This window comes from Branchiostoma belcheri, unplaced genomic scaffold, assembly GCF_001625305.1.
Source record: "Branchiostoma belcheri isolate BF01 breed outbred unplaced genomic scaffold, Haploidv18h27 scaffold112, whole genome shotgun sequence".
NCBI classification, from domain to species: domain Eukaryota; kingdom Metazoa; phylum Chordata; class Leptocardii; order Amphioxiformes; family Branchiostomatidae; genus Branchiostoma; species Branchiostoma belcheri.
In genome coordinates this window covers 266,448-293,990 of record NW_017802514.1, presented here as the reverse complement: position 1 = coordinate 293,990, position 27,543 = coordinate 266,448, and the positions used below count along the sequence as shown (strand labels likewise).

Sequence of the window (27,543 nt, the reverse complement as noted above, 5' to 3'; positions counted from 1 at the left end):
GGTTTGACAAGTACATGGAACATCACCCAGTGAAGTACAGCTACAAGGCACTGGACCATCCACACAAGCCAACAATGACAACCGTATGAGGAGCGGTCTAAACTGGAGAAGAAAATCCTACATGACCGAAGATCTACTCTACTCTACTAAAGGTAACCCGATCCGCGCTATGCGTGGAACGGCCTACAGGTTGCGTGAGGCTATTACCGTACCAGGCTGTGACAGGGTTTACAGTGACCTGACACAAGCCGCAGGCAAGTCAAGTGTGTTTGTCTCTCTAACAAACAGTCGTGCTGACGAACTTACCAGGTCCAGGTAGGTAGGTACCGTCTTTATCGGTTACTGGTAGCCTAGACTTGGGTCTAAGGTGTCTTTTGCGTAGGATCTGGTTATTTTTTGTCGCTGGAAAGGTGTGCAGTGTAAACGAAAGACTTGTCGTGTCTATGAATATCTTGTTACACCGACGCCCATTTTGAAAAGGCACGCACACTGTTGAACAACATAACCTGGGGTGTACCGCTCGTTACTTCTATTGCCAACATTTGTGGTGCATGTTCACACCTCAGGAAATGACAGTTTGGTGTATTTCTCGTGCCAGAAACAGCAGGTGAAATTCTGTCCGGAGTTTAATACTTGCCTATTCATGAATGCCTTCCGCTCGCCACTAGATTATATCTAGCAGGTATTTAAGTAATCTACAGAGTAGCATGGGGCTAGCAGATCGCCTCAGTATTAAAGCAGAGAAGCAAGAACCAGTAATCTAAACCTAACTCTATCTCCCCACATTACAGCTTTTTTACATGATTATCCAAAGACCATGTTTGTACCTGCGTAATATATACTTCTCACGCCATTTTGGATCTAAATACCTCATGACAGCTCAAGTGCAAATAGCCCGTAACGATTCGTAGGTAACGTTGTCTGCCTTGATCAGTCCGACTAACTTGAGGCAAAGTAAACATTTTGGTACTTAGCCTCTACCAGGCTTCAGCAGACGGCTGGAAAGCCTAGAAATTGGCCAGATAGAGAGATAACATGCCGAAGGAGTTGATCCGCTTGAGAGTACATTTGCCGCACCCGGACCAACTCCCTCGGCATGTTATCTCTCTATTTGGCTTTAGGCTTCCAGTCGTTTCCCGAAGCCTGATAGAGGCTAATTGGTACTAGTACTCACGAACGAACGAACGAACGACAAGCCCCTCAAATTATCTAGAGGGATATGGGCCGTATCGAGCAGTTGTTATGCCGTATTTCCTTTCACACAATGACGTTTCAAATAACTTGGACAGCACCATAACATTTTCGCCGAACTGACTTCGTCTCTGCTGTGTCATTGTTGTTTTTCCACAGAAGCGCAACTGGTACATCCGGTCTCTTTGTTCATGCTTGTGAACTTGACGTCTTGAAACATTTGGAAAATTTCGAAACCTTACCGTATGTTATAACAAGAGCTCGATTACCACATACATGTACCTTCCCTTCGTTGTGCATTACATGTAACGTTACAATGTAGTTTGGGTTGTCAGAAATGTGCCCCTGTGTATAGTTTGACTTTTATTTTGCTGGTATGCTAAGTGGCACCATATCCCATTGGCAACCTGTGCTGGGAACCTGTGTTCACTAAAAATGATCTTTGGTACATTCCACATTTCTAGGATTGTATCTGACCTTTTCCTACGATGTGTAAGAATAACGGGCAGGCCCTGACGGGTCTGGGCATCACGCTGGCGGTGCTGGGCTCCATCAGCGTCATCCTCGGGGTCGCGGCGGCGGCAGCCTTCAGCTGGGACGGCATCAGCCGCATCTGCGCGCCCCTCTGGGCCGGAGGATTCGTGAGTTCACACGTTCATAGTTCTAGACTACCACTAGTGCAGAGAAAATGGTCTGGGATGGGTGGGTGTGTATATGTGTGGGCGGACGGACGGACGGACGGACGGATGGATGGATGGATAAATTGCGGGAGTAAAACACACTTTTCCCGTCCAGGTCATCCTGACTGGAGCCATGGGTATCATGGCCGGAAGGAACTTTGGGCGGCAGGACGGCAGAGCTAACGGATACGTAAGTACCACTGGATTCATGGTTCATCACATGGTGGTACGTTTTGCCAGTCAATAAAATCTGTTGCCAACCTCACATTGCTTTGCCAAGAACGCTATCATTTGTGCACGTCTGACAGAAACTGACATCTAAATACACACATGTAAATTTTGCCTCTGTTCATGATTAAATCAATCTAATTTTTCGTCCAAATGATCGTTGAACAACCATTGTTTCAAACTTTACACAATTCTCGTTTCATTCCTGCTGCTGACCCAACGCCTGACACGTCCCTTTCCCCAGATCCCGGCCTTCATGGCGCTGAGCATCGTCGGCATCTTCGTGACGATCGCCCAACAAAGCGTCAACGGCGCGGGGGGCTCCTACCTGGGGTGGTGCTTCGTCGACTCCGTGCGAGATGCCGTGAACAAACATCATGGTGACCAGTCTGCCGCCAGGTACTGAGGTCTAACTCTCCCCATTTCTCGCGATAGTCGCGAGATCTGTTCCGTGTCTGTTGTTGCACACTAAGTTGTTGACGTCACGGTAAAATGTTGACATGTTTAGGACACACGACACATGGTGATCGGGAAGGGTCGTGAGATGGACATGTATGTAACTGCTAAAGTCATTGAGGCTACCCTGTTAAACTAAAAAAAGCCTGGTATCAACGCAACAGCAAATATATCTAGTGTGAATTTTTCGTTCATCGACGTTATCGAGAACATATCAGAACTCCACAGCGTTTGAATTTTTTAATTAAGTTTAACAGACCATATTACACTTGAAGCCCAAAACAGGTCCTGACATACTGAATAAAAATTCCAAACGGGTACTTTGCGGCTCCAGCCAATGATGTCTTACTGATAGACGGCTGTGGTGTGAAAGATGTCTAAAACTAAAGTTTATACTGTTACACCGACCATATCCTTAGTCTATGCGTCAAACATGTTTTCTATGTATGTCACACAATAGCTGGTGCCAGGCTGCCGCCTCCATGCACTGGGCCTGCATCGCGTTCGGCTTCATAGAGATGGTTCTGTGCTTCGCCTCCTCCATCGTCGGCTGTGTGGTCGGCGGGTGTAACTGCTGCGCCCCGCAGGTGAGGCCAGGTCATAGTTGGGCCTGTTGTCATCCTCAGATTGATCGTTAAGATGTTCCCAGTTTTCCTGACATAGAGGAGTTGACCACGAAGTTTCTAGGGTCCTGACCAGTGGAAGAGCTGCTACTAGAACCTTGATTTAGTCAGTCTAGTACTTGCAGCAGCTTCTTGGAGCTCAAAGTACTTTTGTATTGCTCGATCTTGCCTGTTGTAGCGGACGTGATACATGCCATCAGTCGTTTACTAGTGCAAGGCAAATTAGGCTTCTGAGTTTAGCATAAAGATGACTTTGATAGATAGTCAGAAACAACGTTTAAACGACAATCGATGTGATGCCTGTCTTTTTTTAAGCCAAAAGTAAAAGGACACTGAGAACTATACAACTACAAGTCACGGTGTTTTATCCCCCAGCCTCCGCCCCAAGGCGTCATCGTCATGCAGGCTCCCCCCAACCCCAACATGGCCGCCACCGCAGGTAACATTCTCTTCACGATGTGGCACATGTGCCCACGATGTTTGCAGAAGCTGCTTTGGGAAGTGTGTTTTAAAAGCTTGCAGGCGTAAATGCCAATCTTCCAGCAACCGTTGTAAAATAGGATATGGCATTGCACTAAATAGGGTTGTACACTCAAAGCTTGACGAATTCTGAAAAAGTGCGGATATCGTTGGCTAAACTCTAAACTGTGCTACTAGTATTTTCTAAGTAGAAGGATAACGGACTATGTGTATGGATACCTTAATACAAGCTATCTTGCTAAGTGCACATAAGAGCTCTAATGAGTCACAATTTTGTTACCGCCATTAGTGCCGAATGCCTACGCCTACCCACAAGCCGGCTACGTGCAGCAGCCAGGCGGGGCACCCCCGGCCTACGTGCCGGCGCCTGCCCAGCAGAGCCCGCCCTACCCGAACGAACAGAAGACCCAGGTTGTCTAGGGCCACACAACAACAAGTAGAGCAGTGGCGCTGGCTGTATGTCGTTCACTTGTTTTGCCAGCCAACCACTACCGTCGTCTGTTTCGACCGTGAACTTGAACATATTTTTAACTTTATCCGGATATAGGCTTTGAAACCAAGCCAATTAAAAGGATAGGATTTTGCTATGAAGTTTAAATAGAGCGCCGCAACCTACATGCAAACTGGCATAGCTTTCGCGAAGTCTGTAACACATTTAAGTTTTTTTTTTAACCTAGTTGGATAACATCGATCTTTTAGAACGATAATTCTCGGATTTCCTCCACAATTAGGCATTAAGGATTTACACGAACCAGGCAAAGGTCTTTCTGGATGTTAATGTTATTGAACAGTTGTATAGTCTAACGGCTATAGAAATGGAGATGGGCAACACTCTATAAATCGGAAAGTGTGGGAAAGATTTTACCTACTCTAGCTTAACTTTCACATTATTGCACATTTTATATTAATCGTACACGATAAATTCCCACTGAAAAAGTTCCACAGTCTTGTAGTGGTTAAAATAGAAATGCTTTCTTCGAATTGCTGATGCTGAGACTGTCTGTATTGTATCGTTTTTGTGTTACGTTTAACTTTGATTCATAATGTATCTTCGTGTACACAGAACATTTTATCCTTTGAATATTGGCATTAAATATTCATTGCCGATCGTCTTAAGTACGTTTCTTGCAATGTTTTCCTATGCATGACAAGCAATGTCATCTGAAGTCTTGTATAGTAAGAAAATTTTACGTGCTTTGTTGTTTCAGTTTTGATGTAACTTAAAAATATATTCTGCCTCACGGCGTTTTGAATTTGGCCGGTTTGCTTCACGTACAATATACCCTATGAATACACCTTTTTATGGCAAGGACAGCAGCAAGAAAAACAGAAGTAGTCTCGACCGCCCCGCCCACTTGTCAGTGACCTTTCGTGATCCCAGACCAGGTACATGTAATACATACCTTGTTTTGCATATGGATATTCACTTGCGCGAATAGCACGTCGGCAGAACGTACTGCGCCAGCGCAATTAAAACCCTAATTTTTCGCTCTTTTCCTTGGGTGTTTGGTCAACTTTGCATTAGAATTTTTCTTGTTGCAGAGGACATTCGTTTTTATCATTTTTGCTCTGTATGTATCTTATAGAGAGATGTATATAATGAAATGTAAATTATGCAAAAGAATATTTAACTTCAATAAACATTTAGGAGGAAATTCAGTTATTACATAAGGTATGAAGTCTCAGAATTCTTATTCTAGCTGTGTTTCAAAACCGAGTGTATTGTAATATGATATCAACTAGCGACATTTCATGGGGTAGTGATATATCATTGGCTAAAGAGAAGAAGAACAAGCCCTATATACACCTTTGTTAAGACTTGGCTTAAGCTATCTATAAAGGTGTTTGTTGTCTAGTCTTAATTGGGTTGCACTGCGCTAGCAGACATGCACAGGGGATTTTCTAGATGCACAAATCTTATCACAAACCTGAGTCGTTAGAAAGTCAAACGTGCCTAACATCTGTAATGACTGGTACTGAAGAACCAACCAGAACAAAGACAAAGGGTTGCCTGCATTTGTCGTGTTGTTCTGTGACATTTTAGGGAGGGTGAAAGTTGTTTTTCTTCGTTTGATTAGTTATTCATAATTTAGTTAATTGATATTACTATGTCTAACATAGGAGGCCCTTGTTATATTATTTGCAAAATAACTAAAGATAAGATCAAATCTAGTCAACCAGAATGATATATTCTGCCGCACTCTTTCATCTCCAAAAGGCCCCATGAATGCACTGTTGCAAATCACCTTTTCACGATCACAATGAAATCGGCAAAAAGACAGAAAGAAAGAGCCCTTCTAAAAAGGGGACGGTACAACCTGTCCGCCCCGCCCCCTTGTCAGTGACCTTCAATGATCTCAGACCAGACAATACATACCTTGTTTTGCATATGGATATTCACCTGCGCGAATTGAGTTACCCGTACCGTACCGCCATTGGTCGACAGGTGCTATTGCGTGCATGTTGACATTTTTCACCCATTGCTGGAGGCGACGTCTCCGGTCCCTGGATTGATAGCGAACCAGACGGGGAGGTCTACCAGACTGGTGGCCGACATTTTGTCCACAGCGACTTGTTGCCGATCTGAGGTAAACATCTTGTGATATCTCCTCGCTTCTTGATTCTCTGCCATACGTTTTGTTGCCTATCAGACGTGCGCGCGACACCATATCATTGTGAAAAAAAATGTTGGTCTGGTTTCCAAATATACATTACATGTATGCTGTAGCGTGTAATCATTATGGTGTTTCCACGACATTGGCGTACACAATGAATTCACAGCTCAAAGATCAGGGCTTATAGGTTGTTTTTTTCTGACTTACGTTTAACGTGAGCTGGTCTAACGCTAGCGCTGCGACATTACACCCGGTAAAAAAAAAACAATGAAGCGCCGACTAAACCTGTTGTTTGTTCTGATACCTGCGACATTGATCTCGCTATGGTCATACCATGTGAAGCTGTGCTTGTGAGAAGCTTTTAAATGGCTATATTTGTGATATTTCACTTGTGAACAGTTCCAATACAACAGAAACATTCACAGCGTAATCTTCACAGACCGCGAACGCTGGTAATTACAAAACAGATTGTTGTTTGTAGAGCCAAGGTTTTGATCCGGTTGAGGGCAACCAACATGGCTGGCGCGCCTTACATGTACCTGGTACACATTGTTACACCCTGCACATAATGCACGTAGAAATTGCAAGGTACTTGGGCGTCCGGCGCTGTCGCTGGACAAGACAGAGAGTCTGAGACCGGTCAGAACAGAACAACAAATCCACTAAACAAATGAACCTGGCCTCCTCTGAGCCAGCAACGCACGACAACAACCGTCCAAGTTTTGGATTATTTTTAAGTTGTTGAAGAGTACTGGTACATACAACACCAAATTTATTACCAACAGACCCTAAAGACTACATGCTTGTGGTCGAAGTACAAAGATGGATATCGGGAATAAAGAAGACACGGTAAACAATCGTATGGGCACGGATCCTGTATGCTGCATAGTAGGGTCCAGCGTACAAATAAACAAACAAACAAACAAACAGAATATTTTTCATTCCCTCAACTATTACATCCAAACATATATATATATAAACCTGTGTATGTGCCTTTTAAACACGCCTAGAACTCTCTGTAAGAAAGCTGTGTATGCAGTATGATTAGTCTGCATTCTTCCACCTGAGGCTATAATTGCATTTTACTGGCGACGTGTTTTGACTCCTGAGTCAGGCGAAAATAGAGCGGTGTTCTTAAGGTAGGAGTTATGTAGCCTTGTAGCTACTGGGTATCTTTTGTCCTCACTACAAATGGTGGATTTCTCTGCGTATGGCAAATTATCATTAACCGTTATGGGGAGGAACGAAAACAGAAATGCATGTATCATACCTGTATGTTTACCTATTAATGACCTGTGCTAGCAATTGTTTTCTTGTGATTTGTATGTAATTGACATCAAGAAACCCCCGACAGTGCTAGGGTTGGGTAAAAACCCGAAGCTCGCCACCATGTGCAAGAACAACGGACATGTGATGTTCGGGCTGGGAGTGACCCTGGTCATCCTGGGCTCCCTCAGTACAGTCCTCGGCATCGCCGCCGCTGCGGCCTTCCAGCGGGACTACTACAGCCGCATCAGCGGGCCCATCTGGGCTGGCGTGTTCGTAAGTCCGTAACAATCCACACATACTTCCACCCGCCCACTCTGCAACCAGTAACATGGTAAAGTCACGCTCGACAATGTCGAATTGCAAATACCAACTTGAAAATATGTGAGGTCATTTTTTTAACGAACAGTTGGTTCGTGATATTGTGCTTATTGCATGGTATTACGTTAAAGGAAGTTTGAATGTTTTTGTTGCCAGCTTTGTTTTGGTCGATGAAAGAAGTGATTGAATTATGGGATCTGGATTAGATTTCGCATTTATGAATTCTTAATATAATTTCAGCCGTTTCAAGATATGTAAAAAGCTTCTCTTGCAAATCTTCCAGCGGACCAGTCAAACGAGATTACTTGTTTCTCAGACAAACATCTTGTAAAAGCCAGCTAGCTGCTGTGTAAAGCAGAGACAAATATCATAACCTTTGAGTGTTTATATTTCAAAGTCCTCTGAAGCTTTCTATGTGTGTTAAATACTGTACGTTGACTGGATGTGCAGAATTTGAATCGGTGTGTTCCTCCTCTTACAGGTGGTCATCACTGGAGCCATGGGCATCATGGCCGGGAGGAACTTCAAACGGGAAGGCGCGCCTGTCGGATTTGTAAGTTACTGTAGCCCCATCGTTTTTTCGCGAGATTTAATTTCACGGTAGAAGGGGGGAAGATAATTTTTGCGGCGTTTTAAAATATAAATTATGAGCAAAATACATATCATGAGTTCTGATAATACGATGTCCCTGTTTCACAGACCCCGGCCTTCCTGACTTTGAGCATCATCGGCATTTTCGTGGCGCTGGCCCAGGTTAGCGTGTGCGGCGCCGCGGCGGCGTGGTCGTGCGTGGTGGTGGGTTTGGAGCAGGAAATTTCGAACGCCCTCGACAACATCTTCGTCACCAAGAGCTACAACAGCTGGGACGACTCTTACGTCAAGAGCGCTAGCGATGGTGACTACATTGGATATTCGTAAGCATCTCCTATATTCTCTGCTCCCTATAGCTATGCTTACAAAATATATCCGATGTACTTTAAAATCAGTAATCTCTAAGTATGTACGTCTGTAATTACATTTCGCGTGTTATAATCAAAGGTAGGAGTTTTTCCTAACTTGCAGCAATAACGATAATGCAAAGATATAGTGTATTTTTTTCATTTCTTTCTCTTAACGATTAACATTGGAGGAGCTGGTAGTCTGCTAAGATAGTAGTTTGTAAGTAGGTGTAAACCTCCCTGGTACCACTGACTTTGGTTATGTTAGGCAGCAGGGGTATACATAGTAACTCTGTTTACATCATCTACAGGTACTGCTCGGCCATGGTCGCCCTGCACTACACCTGCCTGGCGCTAGGGCTGCTGGAGATGGTTCTGTGTTTTGCCTCCTCCATCGTCGGCTGTGTGGTCGGCTGTGCCTGCTGCGATCAGCAGGTGGGCTGATCCCTGATGAATGAGGTTTTTGACTGGATAGTTACAAACTTTTAAGAAGATGTTTTCTCCTATGATCATACTTATATTGGTTAAAACCAATATACGTGTGTGCATCTAAACTTTTAATGGTATATTCATGAATTTATAATTTAATTTTATTGTAATGTTGTAGCCGGGCCCGAGTGTGGTGATCATGCAGCCATCCAACCTGCCTTACGCCCAGATGCCAAGCACCGTCAACAACCCAGGTAACATAAATGCATATCTAGTACTGTATATATCTACCGCATCTACACCATATCTTTATCTTTAGTTCAGCTCTTCTCCACTGTCAGTGATTTTCTCCACGGAGACTACCATGACATGACGAGACAGCAAATCCTCCAGCACTGCGTTTTATTACAGTAATATTGGGCCTGTCCTTGGTTTAACATTTTTTTTTTTTTCACTGAGATTGCGTTCATCACAACAACTCAGATTTTGGTCTCTGCGACCGTGTACGATTCACACTCCATATAGCAAATCTCACAGGACTACATTTTTTCTTACAGCGATGCCGGGTGCCTATCCCCAGGCCGCCTACATCCAGCAGCTGAGCGGGCCTCCCCCTGCCTACCTGCCGCCGCCTGGCCAGCAGAGCCCGCCCTATCCTGCCGGTGAACAGGCCCCAGCTCCCGCCGACCCGGCTGTGGCTGTGAAGGCTCAGCCTGTCTAAGACCTGTGAAACACCATGTAATGTCGGCAATCGTGCCGCGAAAACCACAGGCGCCAGGATTTATATGTAGAAAAGCTCAGAACCTTTTCTTGATGTATGTATTCGGAAAAAATATAGACCTCGACTTGCAGTTTTTCTAGCTTTGTTTCAAAACTGAGTGGTTTGTAAGTTGACATCGGCTAGCGATATTTCTTGCCTTCGTAAATGTTGTATACTTTTCAATATATCTAAACAGGATCCGTTTCAACTATAATGACAACAATGTGTCACAGAATCATGAGCTAAAGAGAAGAAAAGGAATATAAACATGTGTTAACCCAGATTCACCATTCTAGTACATGTATCATGAACAAAGTCAAGTATCTAACTACTAGTAACTAACTACAAGATTTGTGTACCACCACTTAATGCTCGGAGCTGAGACTAGTTTGTGCACCATGTGCACCACTGAGAAATTTAAAGTTGCTTCACTGAGATTCTAATGTGCCTTAATCATAAATCCATCAGTCACAGTCAAAAAACGAGCCTAACTGCACCTGATTCAATGTACTAGTATGATTACATTTAACCTGGGTATCTGCCTTACTTGACTATAGACCTGAAGTGTTTGTTGACGTCTTGGGTTGCACTGCGCTTGGACATGCACAGGGGATTTCCCAGATGCATAAATCTTCTCACAAACCTGAGTCGTTAGAAAGTCAAACGTGCCGGACATCTGTAATGACTCACTGGTACTGAAGAACCAACCAGAATAAAGACAAAGGGTTGCTTGCATTTGTCGTGCTGTTTTATGACATTTAGGAGGGTGTTAAAATAAACATGCCTTTATCATTGAAAGTGTACGTTTTCTTTACAATTAGCTATATATAGTTTGAGTTCTCATGGAAGTTCATCTGTGTTGGCACTGATCATAGGTCAATGTTAAACTTTAACACAAAGAAAACACATGGATCAAATTATCTTGATGAATATCCAGTGGTCGTTGAAAATTTGATCTCTTTGTGTTGGAATAAATTGTACTATAGTTTTGAGTTCTCTTGCACCCGAGAGGTGGGTTCATCTGACTCCAATCTCTTGCGACATCTAGCGACCGGGATTAGGTACACCATGCTTGTCCTTTGAAACCAGCAGTGCTATCTGGCCTCGCGTTGCCGCAAAGCCAGCAAATTGTACCGTTTAATGTTTCACTGTGCGTGTTATTGGGGCCAACGTTTCTACAACAGCCCTACTCTCTTAAACTTACCAAACAGAGGATGTAAACATATCTGTTTTGCAACACGTCCCATGCGTCATTGCTTCAAAGACGTGACCTAATGTCGCGAAATTGGCACACTGGAATCAATCGCCCCAGTCAAACGAACTAAACTACTGTATGGCGCGCGTGTACGCATGGTCAACATGACGTCATCAACGGGATTGAGTGACAATAAAAACACATCCCCGGTCGGGCTGGGCTATCACAGTCCACGTCCGCGAGCATTTCGAAAATAATTTCCTAAAATAGACGGGACGGACGGTCGGTCCAACATCGCCGACTTTCAACCTCCATCGTTGGCCGTACTGATTCTCAGAGCCAGCCGCAGACGGAGCAGACAATGTCCGTGTACGGGGACACCGGTACCGGGGAGGCGGATCCCACCGCTAAGTTACTGGAAGGCAGGCAAGTCTGGAGTTATATACATGCTTTTGTGATGGCCGTGCTATACCGTATGGCGATCTAATAATAACTGTCGTCGCAAGTTAGCTACATGCATAGTGCTGATATTGTAGCAGCGATGAAATGCTATAATATGCAACAATATTGTATCGATATATACATTCTTAGAGAAAATTGTGACGTTATACAATCTAAATTTCAAGATATTACACTTAACAAATTATCGAATCCGGCCGCCATTTTCTCCCTCCCCATCTTGCCATAGTTTCTAGCACGTCATTGTAAATATTAGATCATCAAATTACTTAAATATAATATGTGTACGTACATACAAAGCCTTTAGGGTTAAGGATCTATTTGCTGTAATGATATCATTAGCAACATTTCGCTTGCCATAACCGTAAAGTGTACGTAAATACAAAGCCTTTAAAGTTAATGATGTATGCTGTTGTAATATCATTAGCAGCATTTTGCTTGTTATAAAACATGAAACATTATTTGTATTTGTTCTTTCCAACTCGCCAGGGACCACCCCCTCCACAGCGTCAACAGACGTAAGCAGGCCTTCGCGGACAAGTACCGGAGCCTGAAGAATGACCTGGACCACATGAACGAGGAGTACCGGCTGCCCATGAGCAGGGTGCCTGACGACCACAAACCCCTCCGCGGCAAGGTGGGCGTGCCGGGGAAGAAACGGGTGTCCATCCTGGACGGGCCGATCCAAGAAGAGGACAAGTCGGAAACGATTTTACAGGTGAATGAACCTTTGATTTTGATATTACACCATGCAGAGTAGTCATTTGGAACCGTTGAATTGCCAATTAACTTCTTAGATTCTCTAATATCCCTACTCCCCAAGCAGAGGAGCTACCCCCACCAGTAGCGACAGAAAAAGACGGGGCATATTTGAAGGTTACAATCTTCCCCACCAACCACTGATATTCATGTCATGATAAAGCTGTGGACAAATGCGAACCTGAGTTGCATTCCACTTGAAAAAAAAAAAACAGAGCACGAAAGTTATTACAGTGCTGTATCCAAAAGTATTATGTAACGTCTGTGTTTTAAACACGCATACAGCCACAAGCTCCACGCTTACAGCTCATACTAGTAACGTCATACCTATATGAAAGAAGAAAGTAACGTCTGTGTACAGCATGGTGTAAAAAGCCATAGACAATCCACTGTCTGATGTAGTAATGTTCTTTGTCGTTCTCCCGCAATGTTCAGCTGAAAGTGCGGAAACTCCAGAACAATGTCAAGACGACTGAGGGCAAGTTCGATGACCTGGTGGATGAGTACAACTGCAACAGGAAGGACATCAGGATGAGAGCCAACAAACCCAAGCCTCGGTAAATGTTTCTTATATATGCTGGAATCACAATTCTAAGCCGCGGTGAAACATAAAAAAATGCATATTAAGAATCTGAAAAATCATGCTTATGGATATCTTTTAAGCGTTTTGTGTGTTCCGTTGTCTTTTATATCATATTTTTTCGTTCTCGCAAATTGTCCGGCCGGGCCCCGGCTTGGAAATGTGACCCTAGCATCTCAGAAGTTAGATCGTCGCCTATTGTGTGGACTTTTGTGCCTTCCGAGTAACTGGGTTGTTTAATATGTATGACTAGCTATGAGGACGATTGGCTATCCTCAGCGGGGACGGAAAGTATGGAGGCATAACCGTTCTTCCCTACCAAAGTTACTTCAGTAAAATCGATCACTTTTTCACAGCATAAACCTTTGCTTTGTTTGTATAGCTCGATGGCAATTGTTGTGTACGAGGATCCCCGCTTGAACGGAGACGACAACGGCTACATGGCCAAGTCCATGATGGAGCTGAGGATCCAAAGCCTGAACAAAAACATCAAGGAGGCGGAGAAGGGCATGGACGACCTGGCCAGGGAGTCGCAGTTCGTGCGCAGTGCTGTGGCCGAGGACGGAGTAAGCTCGACGTTTCATTTCTGCTAATCTGGCGACAGAACTAGACGGGATGCTGTGTTGTGACAGGAATAGAAAAAAAACTCCAGCATACCCTGATGATTTTTACTGTTGTGAGAAAAATATATCTGTCAACAAAAGCACTGTGCACGTGTTAATGTTTATTTGACATACTGTACATAGCGGAACAAAAAACAACACAATGTGATGGAGTTACACACACCAATTTTTTTAATCCTACGACCTTCTTCGGGAATCATGTATTGGAGCTTTTGAGGGACGAATTTCTGTCCAATATTCCGCAAAGCCTCTATGTTTGGAAATTAGAATTGCTGCATGTTTAGAATAGTGTTTAGGAGAACGTCTGAAAGTTTTATCATGTTGCCTGACGTGCGTATAACGTTACGTGATCTGTGCGGACCAGAACAGGTACATGCGGCGGCAGCCGGACGCCATGACTGAGAAGGACATGCTGAAGTTCATCAACCACAGGGTGGACGTGCTGGACCAGAAACAGCGGAACCTGGACAGGACATACAACAGGGCAGAGAAGGGCACCAATGAGGTAAACGTGCAATGCTGTATATGTACAGGATTCTATCTCAGCTGATAGAGCAATTGTAGCTATGTTTTCATGGCCATCGCTCGGACTAAGTCAAAAGGTACTGGCAACGGTGGGGTGTTTGAACCTCGCAACTCGCTTGTCTTGTGAGTGTTGCAGTTTTCGAAATGCTGCCCTGTACCTTGTGCTAGCGTATTGTCTATACCTTCCTCAGGTGGAGTCCAAAGTGCAGAAAGCCCGGGAGATGGACCAGCAGGTGCACGAGTCGATGAAGGCGGCGGGTCACCCCGTGTGGCACAAGCGGAAGACTAGCAAGTTCCTGCAGGCCGTCCAGGAGAGGGGAGAGATTGGGTACGAGCTGGATCTCAGTCCCAGGGTACCGAAGTACAAGCAGAAGCAGGAGATGAGGAAAAGGCGTCGTATGGACCTTTGAGAACCTGGGCAAATTACTGGAAACAGTTCTACAGCTACGTAACGAAAAAGGTGACACTGGGTAGTAGTAGATAGAGTTCATTAGCCTCGAGAAAGGTAGCAGAAAGTTTACCGAAAAGTTGAAAGATAAAATTCGTTTGTTTGTGCAGTGAAGAACTCCGTATATATAGCTTTAGAGGACCTTTTGGATTTACTTACGAAGCAACTTGTATTTACCATAGATATCAGCCTTATCAAAAGCAAGGGACTTTGAATTGCTTGTAGAGCGATTTTGAATACATATTGTTATAACAAATCGCTGTTGTAACAATTATGGATTTGTGGATTATTGTGTGACATATTGCCGACCAAAGAAATATAATACAAAAAGTTCAATGACAATGAGACAATCAAAAACTAAATGTCTGTAAAGTTCATTTTTTTATTTTTTCATCACCCACCCACCCATCCGAATTCACCATTTTTTCTCTCCTCAGATGTGAAGTGTTGTCAAACAAGTTAAAAATCTCCTTCCCACATGCCCAACACCTGTTAAACTGGATGCAAATATAAATAAACGAATCTTCATCTCTAGTTGAGAAATTCTCAAACATGGTCACTTCAAAGTAGTAAAATACATTATAAAGACAAAACTGACAGTTAACGGGTTCTTACTCTAATCTGAGATCGTTACACAGACGTGTTAACAACAAGAACAAACAAACAAACAAACAAACATAAATGAATAAGCATGATAGATGCTGATTGCATATACGGCATGGACTGTTGATGTTCGATACATTTACCTTGAGAAGGAGCAGCTTTTTGTCTGGATACTACTGGCTCCATGCCAATATAAGCTGAAAAAATATTTACTATTGTCCTTCAAAGTTCATTGTATGACAAATGTGGTTGATCAGAACATTGCATTCGTGAGCAGCCCTTCTGTATTGACCACAGCATTTATGTTCTGCAGGAAAATACATCGTTCAGACTTAAGAGAAACGTTACGTTTTGTATTAATCTTTCACTGTTCCGAGGTAGTGTACTAATTACAAGCGCCGTCTAACTTGTCCCTGTTGTCCGCCACCCACTGGTCGAAGCTCCTGACGGCGGGACACAGCTCCTGTGTGCGGTCCTTGCTGTACGGCAGGGTAGCCCGCATCATGAACTCGTACATGTTGGCGAGGTCCACGGCAGCCGGCCAGTAGGGCTGCAGGTCCCGGATCTGCTGTACCGTCATCTGAGGGGGGAGGGGAGGGGGTTAGAGGGCATAAGGTCACGGACACTAAATCTCCAAGCAGATCTTTCGGTGGCTGCATATACGGTACTGTATGCCATTGGCCAGGTAGTGTCCATTTCCCAAGGGTGGCAAGATGGTAACTGTCTGGCAAATGGATACTGTCTGGTCAATTTGATACTGTCTTACCCCCACCGAAAGATCTACTTGGAGATTAACGGATACGCGTTGGTGGTCATAGGAAGACGACCAGTGACTCACCCCAATACAGGTGGTCTTTTCGTACTGCCTTAGTTTTGTTTTTCATCGTCACTGGTAATCTCCAAGCAGGGATGTCTATATTGGCCGCTTGGAGATTAGTCGCTGGTCCGTTTGAATGCTCTTAGAAACCTTTTAAATCATCGATGAGGATACACTGATTTCATTATCAATTTCACATAATGCCCGACTACCTAAAATAGTTACCAGCAAAGTAACTGTCTTTCTGTCACTTGTCAAATACGAGGATCTTGCTGGCATGTGTTATCAACGTATGGTCACATATGTAATCCATCTAGTCAGCAAAGATGATCTCGTCATTCAGAGACCCAGTGAAATCAAGGACAAAGCGAAAGAAGGTCACTGTAAGCTAACCTGGCCGTCAACAAACTTCTTGGGGCCAAGGTTGTTTGAGAGGACCTTGGCGTAGTCCTTGACCAGCATGATGTCCCCTGCCACGCCCAGACTCTTCCCGCCCCAGGCCGCAGAGTCCCGAAACAGGGCGCCCACAACCAGCCCGATGTCCTCGGCGCTTATTCCCGGCATCGGCTTGTCTCCGAATGGAATTCCTGCGAAAAGGACAGTCAGCATTAGATTCTATATACTTGTGCGCCCAGGATATGCTTTGCAGTGTATTGTAAGCGGTTACCAGGTATTTTGAGGAAGGTCGTAGGACTTTATGTACTGGATGGAAAGTGTATAATTTTTTTTGTTGGTTTCTGGTATTGAAGTGCTCACCTAGTGCAAACGTGTTGTCGCCTGTTTTCCTGGGAATCATCGTTGTCAGGAGGTTCTCAAAGTAGAACGGAATGATGATGCCGGTCTTGTTGAGTCCGATCTGCTTCATGTAGTCCGATATGTGCCCCTTCGCGTCGCAGTGTCTGGCGGAGATCCCGATCGCCTTCTTGACGTGCAGCATCTCGCTGAACACCACGTGCTGCACGCCCTGTTTCTTACACGCGTCCGCCACATTCTGGCCGTGCAGCAGCTCCAACTGGACCGGGTCGTCGCTGCCCCAGTCCGTGTCGGTCACCACGAAGCAGCCGTACGCGCCGTTCAGAGCGCGCTCCAGGCTCTCCGGGTCGTCATAGTCCGCCTGCACGACCTCGACGCCAAGTTTCCGCAGCCAGGCGACTTTGTCGGAGTTGGGGTCTCGCGATGCCGCCCTCAGCTCGAAGCCCGGGTCGTCCACCAACGCGCGCACCACGCCGCCGCCCTGGTTGCCGCTGGCGCCGAACACGGTTATCAGCTTCGGCATCTTGAGATTGCCTGAAAGGAGCCAACAAAGAGGCAGAATGTTTAAAATCTGAAATAGGTGTAAACAGCCCAAGGACAGCTTACCCAAACTATGCGCATCTCAGTGTTTTCCACGTTAGCAAATGACGAAAATGTCGCCCCCACTCTTTCAGACGATTTCTTAACGTCGCGTAACACACTGACGAAAGAAGTATATACAAATACATTCCTGCTTGGTTTGGCATATTTGTATTATTCCACCACTTAGTAGCACTCTATGTAGATGACACCTTAATCTTTTAAGAGCAGTCTTGATTCCAAACATGGGTAAACACTCATGAAAGCATTTTTGGGCAGAACTGCAGCACTGAGTGGTTTTGCACACCTGTTGGCCACGCCCCCCCCCCTGTCCACTAGACTCTGCGATCGCCGTAAGCCACCAAATAATTTTGAAATATCGCTCGACGAATTTTGTAGACAAAGAACGATTATTCAAAGCATTTTTGTTGCATTTTAAATCATACTTTTCCATCGTGCATCATATTCTAATTATGAAATAAATGGTCACACAGATCTGACTTTAATTGGTCGCCGAGCTGTGGAAAGTGAATCCTACGATATATGTATGTTGTCGGGCGGGGCAGTGAAAGAATTCCCAAAGGACTGTGTGTACACAACAAATACACGTGCCGTCGTGAGGAACTTCTTCGTTACGACACCCGTCGTCGCAAGAACACGGCAGGTACACAAATATCGTGCATCATACACAGTAATGGACGAATGGAGTTTTCTAGCAAATACGGACGGCGTTTTCGTGAGATAGCAGGTCGCCGTCCTACTTTTGAAGTGTCAACTCGTATCAGTTACCAGGTGCAATCAAAAGCAAACTGTGACATGCTTTCAACGGCAAGGAAAGTTGGTTTTGTTACCTGTGGCGCCTCGCTTTTACGCCTATGTTGAATGAGGGCTTGCCTTTGTCGACTGAACGCCACTGTCGATACAATAACACGGCAAACAAAAAACTACACACCTGTACAATCTGCCATAGTGAGAATGTTTGTGATCGTGTCCGATGTTTTGCTTGCACGGCATTACGGAACAAATAGCAATAATATCCGCGTATACAGGCTGTTGGTATTTGCCAGGTGTCCTGTGCGAAATCTTAATAACTTTTATGCCCTAAAAATATCAATCAATCATCGGAGCGACGTAACTTTGATCATACCATATGTTTATTAAAGTAAGCATAACCTACAACTAGTTTTAAGTCGTAATTAGCGTAATTTCAAGACATCACGGATGAAGCATGAGTGTTTTTACGCCAGCCGGAGTCGCTATATTGTATCCAAAAGATTTTGGTCCGGTAGTTGTTAAAATGATAATCTCATAATGTTTGGGCAACAATCGTTGAAAAAAACTTCTCTTACTCGAAATGACAGTGGTTAAGGTAAACTAGGGCATCAGTACTAATAAATGATACCGCGGGGTTCTATATTTAGCCCAGTACCGGTAACTTGAGACAAGCCCCTTCGACCTGTTCGACCAGCCTTTAGACCAACATGGCCGCCTGAGAAGTTGACGATACAAACAACCTTCTTGAATTGCATGTACAGTGCGACATTCATTTGATCTCTGTGAGTTCAATACTTGTAGCATGCTAAGTACAGAAGGCTTTGTCGAAGGTGACGTCAAAGAACCAGTCTGTAGAGGCTCTTCTAACTGCTAATATAACTACAGCAGAATATCACGGTGTGTTCGCCGGTTTGGCAGGTACTAGTTGGGTAGGTAATTATCAAGTTTCGCCCTTTAAAGGCCAGCTCTTGTCACGTAAGAACTTCTTAAATGCACGTAACACCAACAACACAACTAAAATCACCAGCTATTAGGGCGGTCATTTTCGTAAAAAAAAGCAAGACCTATTTAAGTTACGATACTCAAGAATGCTGACTTCGCGAATGCTTTGAAAGAAAGGGCGTATTCGTGGGAAGCTAGCCGGTCCAAACGCTTCTAAATTAGAGAGCCCATTTTCATTTGGGCGTTCCAGACCTTGCAATTTACCCAAATGTTAGTCTATTATAGATGCTCATGCATCCGTGATGAGCCGGCTTACACTCCAGGCTATTCCAACATGCCAATCTCGGCCAACAATGAGGCTAATCCGATGAATACGACAGACTTTGTGAATAGCTATCCTCCAAGAAGTCAGCTGTTGATGACTTTGCAAGTTTTCGCGTCGTAGACTTTACATCTTTCTAAATCTCCAGGTGGCTTCTACTAAACGCTGTTGAAAAAGGTTGAGGGTTTCTTTGATTTTCTGCTATCCGTATTTTGCCTGTCACACGCTCGCGATTTGTTTTAAGTTGGTGTTCCATGGCCCATGGTACTGATCATGACCGGCACTGTGCTCGAAAACTTTCCGAAAGGACCGCTATCTTGACCACCAGGTTAGATTTCAAGTGTGCCTTGTTTAAACTTTAAGATTTACGACGTGAAACATGCAAAACAGACACAAATCTTGGTCACAATATTTAGACCGGTCGCTTACACCCCCCGCCTTTTGTGCTGTAAGTTAGTGTAGTAAGCCGATCTCCGTGGATCGAGTCCAATCCCAACACACTTGCGGATCGACTTGTTATACTAGATCGACTCACCTCGAAAAACTTGTCCTTGCGGGGAGTGTGGACTCGGCTCGGAGGCGTGTTGACAGGTATGCGTCAGTCGCCGCTGGGGATGTTATGAAAAAGCACACATGGATACACAGTAGGCACCCACAATGCCCGGGCGTTCGGCTGTCAGACAGGTGGCACCGGAAGTGCGTCCGTACCTGTGCCGGGGTCCCGCCCATAATGCCACATGCACCTATGGGCCTGTCTATGGGTCACCGCTTCCAATTCGTATGCAAATGTCCCTTCATTTCAAGAGAAAATTCTAGATGGGACGTCCCGATTGTTCAGCCAAGTTTGTCCGCTGGCGGTCAACCGGAACGCGTAGTAGGTTGACCAGACTTGAGCTAAGATGTCCCTAAAAAGTGTGTGTTCCTTCACTAGGTTTGGACAGTTGTCAGCGCATTCCTGTCCTGTTGTCGCGTTACGGCTCGACCGCGTTCCTGATGTACCTGTCACTCTCAGAACCATGTGTTTTGATTTTTCGAAAGCGCTACTCAATTTGAGCGAATTTGAAGTCGCTGCATGGAGTATAGGACGGCACAAGCACCAAGGTCACAAAAGTTAAACTAGCGCAGGAGATTATCGGTTTAAGCCACCCGTTGTTGGTTCCTTAAGCCACTGCATGGTCTTGAATGGCACTTGAGGGGTTTACGCCTTGGAGATGCTTTTAAGCTGCAAGTAAAAGAATTCCAAGTGCAGCCTTAAGCTAACTCGGCTCTCACCCGCGCACTGAACCGGAAAGAAATCGCAGTACAGGCAAGGCTTCTTTCACACAAGGTTTTACCGATATGCAGAGCTGGGGTACACATGATCGTTGTCTAGATGAAGCCAAAATATAAAATGCATCTTATTCTTAGGGTACTAGTATATGTTGCCCCGTGCTGCCGTTCTGTATTGTAGCCAACAGCGTATATTATCTACTCTTGAATTTACTCTTGGTTCACTATAATAGATCTATATAGAGAACTTTATTGACACAACAAAAGTACAGCGACTTTCGTAAGGTCTTTAATTACATGTAGACATACAGAGAGATACGTGGAATATAGGAGTGGGCACAAGAGCCATTGGAAAACATGGCATGGTTGTAGGATGAGATGTTGAGGTCTTATGCTACTCTACTTTGCAAGCGGAATGCTACCGACTCTGAACGAACACAAACGAGACCGACATTAGCTCCAGACAGTGCATTAAGATCGTTTACAAGAGAAGTGGCGTGGGAACTCGCTAAAAGTAACTCTATGCCGTGCTGTCCCTAGTGTTTATAATCAGTGCTGAGCTACACTGACATACAACAATGTACCCTCTCGTCCTACCAATAACACAACGCTACTTTACATGCACTGTTAGCAGTACGCAACAGCCCTTGATACTTCGTAGCAACCGGACCTTCTTACAACTTGGACGATGTAATCAAGAGTTTAACTTTTTTGTGTAAAGGTTCAAGATTTTACCACCGTGTAACCGGGAAAGATGTATTTTGTACTCGTGGAATGTTTGTTCTCAGCCAAGCTAAGATATGTGCAAGTTGCTTCGTGGTTTCCGGCAGCATGTTGGGTGTGTCACCAGGAGGCAGCCCGTGACGGCTTAGTCGGGGTTCACCGACAGAGTCACAACGACCTCAGCACTGGCAGATCTAGAGTGACAACTGGCGTCAGTTCACTGGCAGATCTTAACTGACTCCAGTTTACTCAAATACGGTGGCAAACTTAACGGTGCTGACATCAAAACATCGCTGTAGTGACAAATGCTGAAATGCTTCGTAACTGTTGTGGGCGATATGTCAAATATTTGGTGGCTTACGGCGATCGCAGAGTCTAGTGGACGGGGGGGGGGCGTGGCCAACAGGTGTGCAAAACCACTCAGTGCTGCAGTTCTGCCCAAAAGTGCTTTCATGAGTGTTTACCCATGTTTGGAATCAAGACTGCTCTTAAAAGATTAAGGTGTCATCTACATCGAGTGCTATTAAGTGGTGGAGTAATACAAATATGCCAAACCAAGCAGGAATGTATTTGTATATACTTCTTTTAATTGCTTTAAGTGCTGTCTACAGCCACGGACCTAAAGTTCTATCATCATCTCTCGAGATGGAAGGATGCCTACTGTCTACTGGTATACAGATTTTCTGAGTAGTTATGTTAGGTCAAACTGGTGTTTTAATGTCATGTTTCTTGTGCAAAGGTTTTCCACAAAAATGTTTTATTCATTCATTTACTTACACAATAAAAACACAACATAGCATATTCTTTATATCATCACAATATGAGATGGATCTATAAAACTCCGGTCAGATTGTAGGTACATTATATTTGGTAGAAAAAAAGTTTGAGAAGGTATGTCCTATCTGTTAATGGCATTACTGATTTAGATGTCCTATTTCATATAATCATAATCATCCCAGTTATCACGACTGCACATTACTTTTGCCCGTATTAGGGTTCAGAGTATATCCTAACTAGTACAATAGTATAATTTAACGTGTTAAATATTGAACTTCGAAATTGGTGTCTTTGTTTTCTTGTCACCTGGCTCCTTTTTAGATAAGAAGACCACTTGTCTAAGAAGACCAGATTCCTTAGGTCCCCAGGGTGGTCTTCTTATACAAGTTTGACTGTAGTTTCTTTAGGAAACAGAAATTCTGACACTGCTATCTTTCTGTACTTTGCCACTGTGGGTCAAAGTTTGTTACAAAGGGGTCATTGGTCTCAATGTCAATGACCTCTTCCCTGAGAGGTATGATAAGTTTCTGTGCATGAAGCATCATCCTGTAAGGACTGGTGTCCTGGTGACAGCTGTAGGTGTAGTCTCCCACTATGGGGTGCCCAATGCTGTGGCAGTGCACACGTAACTGGTGTCTTCTACCTGCAGTTGGATGGAATAAAACAGGACACTGAATAAAGTGTGAAAACAAATCTTTTTAAAACTGAACTGTAAATGTACCCACTACGAAATAGGAAATGAAATAGGAAAGTCGAATACTAGTAATCATCGATTCAGAGTCCTTTCCATTATATATATATTACTCAGTATTGAATCACAATTGAATGCACCCAAATACGTTACAGTGGAAAGTGTGTGTTCTGGTCTTGCTTTTGCAAAGGAACTTGTAATAGATAAGTTGCTGTCTGTAGCTATGCTTATGTTTATCATTTCTTTGTATTTGCAGATCTTGTTTCTTAACACTTGCATTATGGTGCAAAAGGTAGTGTCTGTATTAAACTGAGCAAATCCAAGATACATTGTACATGTATTGTATGTGTAAACTCTGTGCAGCATACATGTACCTGTCACAGGACACAGCTGAACTTTTGTAGCTGGCTGCCCCTCATACAGGCCTTTCTCCACCACCGTCAGCTGTGTGACAGCATCCCTGGGCTGCTGACAGCCAGGTGTACCTTCCACACACATGGGGACAGGTGCATCAGGTGCACCCTGCTCACCTATGGCTTTATCAATGGACAGGTTGTTCTCACTGATGTGGCCACGCACCTGAGTCAAGAAGGACATTTTAATACTGAGACTGAGTGAAGGGAGATAACTTATAAGCCCCCAAAAATCTGTCTGGAAAGCATTCAGCACCATGGACAGCAGCTATGTGAAGATTCAGATTTAGTGAATAAGTACATGGCAAGCTTTCCCAATAACTCAATAAACCAGTACAAATTTGACGCCAAGTGGTTACTTTAGCAAGGAGAATGTTAACCCTGTTGCTGCTGATGTACATGAGATGAATTAAGGTATGCTTTAGTCATGCGTAATGCCAGACTACTTTGTAATTTTCATACCCAGTTTGCTCCACCATCAACTGTTATATATGATGTAAACTAAATGACCTCTTAAAGCTTGCTATGTCTCACACTCTCTCCAGCCCACATTTAGTGAACATCAGTGGGTTGGGGTGAGTGTCAACCTCAAGTGTAGGAGAATGTCAAAAGCATTTGTGCTCCCCCTGCTGATGTACATTTTGGAATTATGCAATAAAGATGAAAGATGAAGTAACATTGTGATATCAATGGGAAATATGTTCTTCCATTTAACATGACACTGCACATCATTCAACTCACCAAGGCCAGATATCGCTTGATGACCTGTTTCTGAGAGAAAGCCTTCCCAGCATGCCCAGCTGCCTGCTTGTTGAGTGCGATACAGACAGGACCGCTGGTGGAGTAGTCCAGTCTGTGGACAAACCTGGGGAGATGCAGGAGGAACGTGATTCTGATCTCAACACTACAGGGTCTCGCTCACTCACTCTGTCACTCACTCACGAAAGAACGATCACTCGCGAAAGAACGATCACGAATGAACGATCACTCACGAACGAACGATCACTCACAAATGAATGATCGCTCACTCCGAGGCTCTCTCTCTCACCCACTGACTGACTGACTGACTGACTGACTCACTCACTTGGGTCCAGACTTATTAGCTTTGGTCTGCTCCCCAAGATCTGCTACCCAGCCAACATCTTGGGGAGCGGACCAAGCTAACAAGGCTGGACTCCAGGCTAGGGAGCAGGTACATCTAATCACAGTTTCCAGAGAGATAATAAAGTACATGAGTAAAAACCAAACCTATGAAACACATCAAGGAGGTTTTTGAACCTCCTTGAACACATATAACACAACCGATCATCATTAATTACTCAGGTAGTACCTGAAACGATGTGTGAGTGACTCATCTACCAGGTCTGGGAACCTCTCCTGTAACAGGTGCTGTAGACTGTCTGTTCTGGAAGGGTCATCCCAGTTCAACACCAGATCGTAAGGCTTGTTCACCACCAGGAAGTTCTCACTTCTGTACAACACCTCCACAGTGGAGAAGGGAGGTCTTTCTCCATTGATCATACTTTATACCTGTCTTCGCCAAGTCTTAATTAATATCATGTAACGTTACATGTATGTACATTATATTAGAGTAGAGTAGAGTTGTACTGGCCAGGTAGGAATTCCAGTCCCAGTGTGGGTTGCTCTTAATTTACAGCTCCTTGGTTTATCCTTCATCACTCGCTCATCCTGCAAGGAAATGCTCATCCTGCAAGGAAAATGGAGATAAGAAAATAGGAGACACTTTTGATTGAGGCTATATCGTGCAGTTAGAAGGACAATGGCTATATGCATCTATTTCTAGTGATTCAAGTACAAGCAATCTTATGAACTATGGGTGGAACATACCAAAAATCCATTCTGGCTATGCTACACCCAACTATCAAACACTGTTCTGAACATCATGAATCTACAAACAACTTACCCTATTTATAATAGAAGTGCACCAATGTTGAAGACAGTACTAGTGCAGGTGTGTTTACCACCCTGCTCCCCCCTCTTCTCATTATGGGACTGACCCAAACAAAGCATGACGGGATGTATACATGACCCCGGCTGACCCAAGCTCACTGCGCGGGAAATTTCTTTCAACATGGCAGCTTTGCCGAAGGAAAACTAAAAGTCTCCTGATTTTGAGGCCCTTTCTTCCCGATTCCCGTGACCTGGAGGACCATGGCGGCTGTTCCAGATTATGATTACCCGTATGATTACGATGATAACTTCGAAGCGGACTTTGCGGATGAGCTGGAGGTCCTGGATGAGATGGAAGGTAGAGTGTCATTTAGCTCGATTGCCCCCCTCCCCAAATTCCAAGAAGTGCTGTTTCTTTGATTTTCTCCCGACCCTGCTGTCACTATCTGTTTAGTGAGACCCCAGTGTAACGTTTCTTGTTGCTTAATATTGTTGCGTAACCGACACGACGTGTAATTCCAAAGCACAAGCAAGGGGGAAAACCCCTTTCCTCTTAGTGGCATGCCAGAAAAACCTTGACCAAGGCCTTCCTCTTTTAAAGTTCATTTGTTTGATTTCAACGTTTCAGGCATAATAATAAGCGTCTTAAGCAAGATGCTTCATGTGAAAAGTTAGTAGCAATTCCTAAAAGTGCAGAAATAGGCAGAAGAACTTATTAAGGGGGCACACCCCAGTTTATTTGGGGCCTCTTTTCGAAGCTGCACACCCTCAAATCTAGCGACCGTCTCTGGCGTGGAATAATTCGGAAGGAGAATAACTGTATATGGGACGAAAGGGTATCTCTTCAGCTACAAGACAAGCTGAGTTTGGTTTCTTCAGCCTTTTTAAGTTTGGTAAAATCAACGGAAAAAACATTATTTTCACTCCAAAATTAATGCCCAAAATTGCAAATTTTCGCGTAGGATAATCCCACAAAAAAAATTTTCCGGACAGAAATGACTGATGCTGGCAGAAACGACCCAAGCCTTGACTATACCCGAGTAAATTATAAAGAAAATTCTAGTACTGTAATTTTCTAAACAGTCCACGGCGCGAGGGGTTGCAAATCCACCCCTACGAAGCCACAGAGCGAAAACTAGGTCAAACGGGCGGATTACACTTGGCGCGCAAGGATACCCGGAAGTAAGGTTCGGAGCCAAAAGAAATTTTCACCCCAAAATCACCATTTCTTACACTCTTCAGCCATGTTAATGTTTAATGATACTTCGTGGCAGTTTATAAGAAATGTCACCTCAAACTTGGACCCTCAAAACCCTTTCGTCACTTTTTTACAACGGACTATCACGGACCCCGGTCGCGGAAGAACTGGGGTGTGCACCGTTAAACTCACTCTAATTTTTTCAAACCTGTGCACAGACATTCCTGGTTTTAAACCAAGCAGCCAGGAAAAGTCTAAGCGAAGTCTGAAGTTCTCCACACCGAAGGACAAGGGTGAGGTGAAAGTGAACGGCACCAGTGTCCCTGCCGAGGACAGTCAGCCTCAGAAGAGAGACCTGTCAGCTGTGTTTGAACTTCCAGAAACTGATGAGGAAGATAATGTCGTTAGCTCAGGTGAGATGACTTAATTGTCATGCGCTGACTTTGACTGCAGCAAAAATCACAATTTTTTGCGATACTTTTAAATAAAAATTTGCATTTTTCACGGTCACTTCTGTACCTCAAACTTATCATTACTGTGAACAAATAACTACTTTTCGCTGAACCCGCTGCCATCGCGAATGTAGTAGTTCCACAAACATGTCCATTTTTCTCAGACCACAAACTTTTGCTACCATAAAGTGATTTACAGTATCTAACATGGTCATGTGTAACATGTGACAGTCATGTGGTATTCACTTGTTCAATTTTATCAATCCTACCTGATATAATGCATGTTTTAGTATGTATTATTTTGTGTCTAATTAGATAGAATGCTGAGGTGACTAAACTTACAATATGTTACACCAGGAAATTACCACCACCAACCCCTTAAAAATGGTTGTCCATTGTTTTCGTTTGATGTGATGCAAAGATGATGCTACTGCTGCTACAACCAACATTTTTTTTAAATTTCAGCTTCCAAGAAGAGGCGTGTGATGACAGTAGATTCCAACCAAACTGACATCCAGGATGCTGATGACGATGACTTTGAAATCACTCCCCCGTCATCACCCAATATCATTGCCAAGGTTCAGCAGTACCGGGAAACAACAGGCAAGACTGCCGACCAGTCAGCACCACAGGCAAGGGAACAAGTAACAAGTGGCAGGTGTGTAAGCTTCTCAGGAGTCTGTTTTATCTGTTTCTCTTCTTTTTACATAGCTTGTGTAATAAATTATATCATGTATAACATG

At 44.1% G+C, this 27,543-nt stretch overlaps 5 protein-coding genes across 5 annotated transcripts in view; 3 read left to right on the top strand and 2 right to left on the bottom strand.

The window, feature by feature from the left end:
- Window positions 1-216: 216 nt before the first annotated feature.
- LOC109488244 lies at window positions 217-10,722 on the top strand. The gene is made up of 13 exons (XM_019792457.1): window positions 217-315; window positions 1,656-1,832; window positions 1,987-2,061; window positions 2,344-2,498; window positions 3,016-3,142; window positions 3,554-3,617; window positions 3,948-4,069; window positions 7,615-7,815; window positions 8,342-8,413; window positions 8,560-8,774; window positions 9,110-9,233; window positions 9,406-9,481; window positions 9,785-10,722. Exons 2-13 carry the CDS (start codon window positions 1,680-1,682, stop codon window positions 9,946-9,948), a joined length of 1,548 nt encoding a protein of 515 aa, XP_019648016.1. The 5' UTR covers window positions 217-315; window positions 1,656-1,679; the 3' UTR covers window positions 9,949-10,722.
- Window positions 10,723-11,411: 689 nt separating this feature from the next.
- On the top strand, window positions 11,412-15,392 carry LOC109462034. Its single transcript, XM_019758528.1, has 6 exons — window positions 11,412-11,608; window positions 12,131-12,359; window positions 12,836-12,957; window positions 13,363-13,546; window positions 13,968-14,108; window positions 14,320-15,392. Exons 1-6 carry the CDS (start codon window positions 11,544-11,546, stop codon window positions 14,536-14,538), a joined length of 960 nt encoding a protein of 319 aa, XP_019614087.1. The 5' UTR covers window positions 11,412-11,543; the 3' UTR covers window positions 14,539-15,392.
- Window positions 15,393-15,539: 147 nt separating this feature from the next.
- LOC109462041 (nmrA-like family domain-containing protein 1) lies at window positions 15,540-20,085 on the bottom strand. The gene is made up of 4 exons (XM_019758540.1): window positions 19,902-20,085; window positions 16,753-17,283; window positions 16,390-16,583; window positions 15,540-15,759 (listed from the first exon to the last, which is right to left on the bottom strand). The coding sequence occupies exons 2-4, from the start codon at window positions 17,270-17,272 to the stop codon at window positions 15,565-15,567; spliced, it is 909 nt and encodes a 302-aa protein (XP_019614099.1). The 5' UTR covers window positions 17,273-17,283; window positions 19,902-20,085; the 3' UTR covers window positions 15,540-15,564.
- Window positions 20,086-21,962: 1,877 nt separating this feature from the next.
- Window positions 21,963-25,236, bottom strand: LOC109488305 (RNA pseudouridylate synthase domain-containing protein 1-like). Its single transcript, XM_019792496.1, has 5 exons — window positions 25,164-25,236; window positions 24,570-24,928; window positions 23,981-24,104; window positions 23,201-23,405; window positions 21,963-22,778 (listed from the first exon to the last, which is right to left on the bottom strand). Exons 2-5 carry the CDS (start codon window positions 24,758-24,760, stop codon window positions 22,564-22,566), a joined length of 735 nt encoding a protein of 244 aa, XP_019648055.1. The 5' UTR covers window positions 24,761-24,928; window positions 25,164-25,236; the 3' UTR covers window positions 21,963-22,563.
- Window positions 25,237-25,317: 81 nt separating this feature from the next.
- LOC109462001 (chromosome transmission fidelity protein 18 homolog) overlaps window positions 25,318-27,543 on the top strand; it is an 88,750-nt gene continuing 86,524 nt past the window's right edge. The window contains 1 exon segment of the mRNA XM_019758488.1: window positions 25,318-25,438. Within this exon segment, the coding sequence (XP_019614047.1) occupies window positions 25,412-25,438 (27 nt within the window). The 5' untranslated portion in view covers window positions 25,318-25,411.